At 32.0% G+C, this 6,000-nt stretch overlaps 1 protein-coding gene across 1 annotated transcript in view; it reads left to right on the top strand.

Moving 5' to 3' along the window:
- Positions 1–3,765: 3,765 nt before the first annotated feature.
- LOC109159928 overlaps positions 3,766–6,000 on the top strand; it is a 4,340-nt gene continuing 2,105 nt past the window's right edge. Inside the window, exons 1-3 of the mRNA XM_019308040.1 lie at positions 3,766–3,947; positions 4,105–5,030; positions 5,114–6,000. The exon at positions 5,114–6,000 is cut by the window's right edge and continues 331 nt beyond it. Of these exons, the coding sequence (XP_019163585.1) occupies positions 3,766–3,947; positions 4,105–5,030; positions 5,114–6,000 (1,995 nt within the window). The remainder of the gene's footprint in view (positions 3,948–4,104; positions 5,031–5,113) is intronic.

Genomic DNA, 6,000 nt, shown 5'->3' on the forward strand with positions numbered 1-6,000 from the left:
ATCTCTATTACAGACAAAACAACAGAGATTGGACAGTACAAAGCAAAAATAACAGCAAGAAAGTATGGGTAAGAAAGGATCAAATACAAGCTGTTGCGTATACCTCAGAAACAAGCCAAGAACAAAGTGTTTGGTATTTTGACAGTGGATGTTCAAGACATATGACAGGAAATCCACATTATCTTGAGAATATCCAGTACAAAAATGAAGGGCATGTCACTTTTGGAGATGGAGGAAAAGGACAGATTATCGCAAGTGGTACCTTGAATGTCCATGGACTGCCCAGATTACCAAGAATCTTTTTGGTACAAGGACTCAAAGCAAACCTTATCAGTATAAGTCAACTGTGTGATGATGAACTCAAAGTAGAATTTTCCAAAGAGAATTGTAAAGTCTACAACCAAAAACATGAATGTGTTATGATGGGGAAAAGATCATCTGATAAAAGCTACACATGGGATAGTGATCTAACCTGTCATTAATCTACCATCAATCAAACACCACTGTGGCATCAACTAAGGGGGAGAAAGACAGAGACCAAGGTGTTTGCCAAAAATTTGACAAAGGGAGAGAATGTTGACTCAAAGTATTTTGTCAAATTTATGTGCAAAAAGAATTCCAGTTCTATAAAGGAATATCAGTACTAAGAGGAATAGTTATTGAAGAATACTAGTTCTAAGGGGATTTGTTGTTGAAGATTTTCTAGTTCTATTTTGATTAGGAATAGTTTGTTATTCACGAATCTGTTAGGAATAGCTACTATAAATAGGGGATGTCCTTTATTGTAGACCTCAAGCATTCAACATTAATCTTGTGAGGTACGAGAGTCTTTGAGAATAGGATACTAAATTCCCCTAGAAAGTACTACATGTGTTTAGGTTTCAATAGTTGGTAGGAAAGATCATTCTATTGTGTAATCTCAGGTTCCAAACAGTGTACTTTAAATATTGAGCTTTTAGTGGATTTAGGCAAGTTCTCAAATTGAGAAGTGCCTCGCAGATTAGGGTTGTTTGCCCGAACTGCGTTACAGATTGTTTGTGTTACAACGTCAGTTTCAACATCACTGTGTGCTGCGCTTTACAAATTTTCATGCACTATAAAAAAATTAAATATCCACTGAAGTTTCATTCAGAATAATGAAAAGAAAAAAAAAAGGTATTTTTCATATTTTTTTCAAGATTTTCCATTTTTGATATTGCTTTCATTAGGTTGTAATGTGCAGATTTGGTGTCCTCTAAAATGTGTTTTCAAAATAGATATAGTTACCAAATTACAAGTTTAATGTAAGTAAAGAACAAGAGTTAAACAAAAATTAGGTATAGTCTCTATAGCTTTACAAAAATTCATCGAATCTGATAGTGAATATAAAAATATAAGTATAAACTTTCTGAAAATTATCAGTATTGTAGGATTTAGTTTAGGGAAACCCTAAAATTAGGCCTTAAACAAACATTGAGTTAGGGGTTTCTCCATAAACAGTGTAGGGAATTATATTTCGTCCAGAAAATAACAATAATCCTCTATTATAAACAAAATCAGGATCTAATTTAACAAACAAATAAATATATAATTAGGCATATAGGATCATTTCAGGATCGGGAATACAAGATGTAGAAAATTGAAAGAAGAAAAAAAAAACTAAATAGGTCTTCAATCTATGAAAATAAAAGTAGCACAGACTAAAAATTTCACTGCATGCATTCTGAATCAAACAAATACTGTTAATTTGAGAAATAAGAACTAATTTGAAACAGATCTCATATATATTTGGAGATGATAAAGATAATTAAAGTGATAAACATAGTTAGACATTAAAAAAAAAAAAAAACTAAATAACAGCAAGAAATTAAGAGAAAACATATCTGTAATTATGAACTTAGCTTCAGTTTAGTACGATTTCCACCTAAATGAAGACAAATTGATAGTTGTCGTTCAAGGTTGAGAGAGAGAGAGAACATCGGTAACCTCCGAAAATGAAGATGTTCGAGATGAAGCCGTGACAGACAGAGGATAAGGGTCAACACCATTTTTCCTCATCTGTTCTAGGTTGTAAGAGAGAGATACATAGCATCAAAGAAATCATGGAATGAAGAGGGTTAGATGAAGACGAGAGAAGTGAGAAATGAAGAGGGCTCAGATTAGATCTTTCGTCTTCATCTCTTCATTTTTTATTTTATATATATATATATATATATATATATATATATATATATATATATATATATATATATATATATATATATATATATATATATATATATATATATATATATTGGGTTGTTAATTCTTCTTCTTTTTTTTTTCTTTCTTTTTTTTTTTTTTATAAAATGTTTAGGAATTAATAATTTCATTTTAAGTATGTTAGTTAACTACATAATTAGTAATGAAATGCTATTTATGTTTAATTGGGCAAATTATGATGTGGAAACGTGTTTACCAAGCATATGGTGAACATGGGATAGATCCATAATTTCTAAGCCGTAGATCCATAATTATTATGGACTTACAACATAGAAATTATGGATCTCCATAATTTTTATATTGTAGAATCATAATATTTATGCTGTAGAAATTATGAATCTACAGTATGGTATAATTTTTAATTAATTTAGAAAATTGTGATTACCAAGCGAGTTTTGATGTTCGTTGTAAAGATCGTGCTGTGCATCAGTCAAATTTACAGCGACAATTATTTCCTGGAGTTTTTAGGCCTCCGTTTTCTAGAATTGTTGCTGTTAATAATAATAGTAACTATAATTCAAATGTATTTTATTTTGTAAGTAAATAGAATAAATTTATTTATTATTTACGTTTTAAGTTGTAAATATTAGTCTTACTATTGTTTATCATAAATATTTGTTTTTTCTTTAGGTTTGTAGTTTTAAATTGTTACGTATTTTTTCGTCAAGAAAAAAAAAAGATTTTATCAGCAATTTGATATGTAATTTTGTACGTACGTAAATAAATTTAATTTTTTAACATACACACATTATTATTGTCTTATATATTATTGTATATAATATTATCCATTTTGTATTTAAATCCTACACTTTGAATGACTAATTAATGGGAGTTCATATGTATGGGTATATAGATGCAGGAAGTGCAATTTGTAACCCAGTTGAAGTTCAGTCGAACATTATGGCCGATGTGTTACAAACCTCAAGTACTAATAATTGTAATTTTACAGTTGAGAATGGCGAAACAAGTCAACCGATAATTGGTATTTGTTTATTTCTTTTAGTGTAATTGTATTTTATTGTGTAGTTTATTTAATTATTTTATGTGTATATATTAATGCTTATTTTAAATCTGTGTAGATGACAAAAAGAAATGTAATGTGGTTTTTTCAAGTGTTCGAAGTTTGGGTGTTGACAATAAAGGTTAGATTTTGTAGAACTAAAGAATAATTTGAATTTTTAAGTCATTATATTTATTTATTTAATTTATTTATTTTTGGAAAATATTTGTTGATGTACTAACAACATTTACTATTGTATTGTAGTGCTATATTATGATATAGGTGATGCAGTTTTTAAATTCCAACATTGTAAAGCGTTCTTTTGGACGGATGAGAAATTGAAGGATGTGAAAGTCAATGGTGCTGCAAGATATTCAGTTTGTTGTAGTAATGGCAAGATTAAGTTACCAAGATTAAATATTCCACCGAAAATCATTTTTGATTTATTTTTCGACAAAACTCCACGAAGCAAACATTTTTTGCAACATATACGGTCGTACAATAACATGTTTAGCTTCACATCAATGGGAGGTCGTGTTGACAAAGATATTAACATAGGTGGAGCTCCTCCAGTGTTCAGATTAAATGGTCAGAATTTTCATTTGTTGGGCAGTTTATTGCCGGTTGATGGTAATAAACCGAAGTTTGCACAACTTTACATCCATGACCCAGAAAATGAGATTTTCAATCGGCTTAATGCTGTTAGGTATGCTCTCTTTTAGTATGTAATTGGTATACTTAGTTGTAATTCGCATGTGTGGTTATGCACAAACATAGATATCTACACATTCATGCTATATATATATATATATATATATATATATATATATATATAACTGATTTGTGTTAAATTTTGATTGTAGCGGCGACAATGAGGTCAAAGAATTACATGAAGATATTGTTTCTGATATTCAATTAACATTAGATGAGAACAATGTTTTGGTTAGATCATTTCGAATGGCTAGACATGAAATACAGAAAAATCCCAGAGTCGACGTCAAAATGAAATTAATTGGGAAACGCACTCAGGATGCCAAAACATATAATCTACCGACAGTGTCAGAGGTTGCTGCTATTGTTGTTGGTGATTTAGATCCAATGTTGGGTGAAAGAGATATATTAATAGAAACAAAATCAGGTGTGCTTAAGAGAATTACTGAACTTAATCCAGCATACCTCCCACTTCAGTATCCAATTTTGTTCCCGTATGGTGAAGATGGTTATAGAGAGGATATCCCTTTCAATGTTGAAAGACATATTGATAAAGGAGCACGACATAGTGTTTCTCTCCGCGAATATCTTTCATTTCGTATTCATGAGCGGCTGAATGAAATTTCAACATTTTTATTTGCTAAAAGATTATTTCAACAATTTTTAGTTGATGGCTACACTATGGTTGAATCTGCTCGACTACTTTACATTCGTACACATCAAAAAAGTCTACGATGTGGATCATATAAAGGGCTTTTTGATGCTTTGACGCGTGGAGAAGTTCAGCCCAGGACTCATGGCAGGCGTATTGTATTGCCTTCTAGCTTCACAGGTGGTGCTCGATATATGGTTCAGAATTACCAAGATGCTATGGCAATATGTGGTTGGATTGGTTATCCAAATTTATTTATCACCTTTACATGTAATCCAAAATGGCCAGAAATACAACGACTGTTGGAAGGGCGGAACTTGAGACCTGAAGATCGTCCTGATGTATTATGTCGTGTATTTAAAATGAAATTGGATACTCTGGTTAGGGAGATAAGTAGTGGTTTTATTTTTGGAAAAATTATAGCTGGTATGTGTAATTCTTCTTGATTTATTAATTATAGATTATTGGCAAAATTTCTCTATATGTTGATATTCATTGTTTTGTTGCAGTGATTTATACTATCGAGTTCCAGAAGCGAGGATTACCACATGCACACATCTTTCTCTTCCTTGAGCGTACTGATTCACAACAATTTGCAGCCAATGTTGATTCTTTGATAACTGCAGAGATCCCCCAAAAAAACACTGACCCTGAATATTTTAAGGCTGTTAGTGATTTCATGATTCATGGGCCATGTGGCGTGGCAAACAAGAAATCACCTTGTATGGTCAACGGTCGTTGCTCAAAACATTTTCCCAAGAAATTCTCTAAGGCCACTAATCTTGACTTCAATGGGTATCCTGTTTACAAGCGTAGTGATAATGGGAATACAGTTGTCAAAAGCGGTATTGAATTGGATAATAGATACGTGGTGCCGCACAATAGATATTTGTTAATGAAGTATAGAGCACACATTAATGTTGAGTGGTGTAACCAGTCTCGCTCTATTAAGTATTTGTTCAAATATGTGAATAAGGATAATGATCGAGTTACTGCCCAATTTTATAAGAGTACTGAAACTGAAGATAGTAGTGAGGTAATAGATGAGATTAGTATGTATTATGATTGTAGATACATCTTTCCTTGTGAAGCTGTGTGGCGTCTTTTTAGTTATGACATCCAATTCCGAAATCCAGCCGTTGAACGATTGAGCTTTCATTTGCCGAATGAACAAAACATTGTTTTCGACGATGATGTTTCTGTGGAATCGGTGCTTGAACGCCAGACAGTTAGGCACGGCATGTTCCTCGCGTGGTTTGAAGCAAATAAACGGTATCCGTGTGCTTGTGAGTTAACATACAAGCAGATGCCTAATAGCTTTGTGTGGAAAAAAAGCATTCGTGAGTGGCAACCAAGGCGTCGAGGATTTGCAATAGGTCGCATGTTCTATGTGCCG

The sequence above is a fragment of the Ipomoea nil genome, unplaced genomic scaffold (genome assembly GCF_001879475.1).
Source record: "Ipomoea nil cultivar Tokyo-kokei standard unplaced genomic scaffold, Asagao_1.1 scaffold2845, whole genome shotgun sequence".
Taxonomy (NCBI): domain Eukaryota; kingdom Viridiplantae; phylum Streptophyta; class Magnoliopsida; order Solanales; family Convolvulaceae; genus Ipomoea; species Ipomoea nil.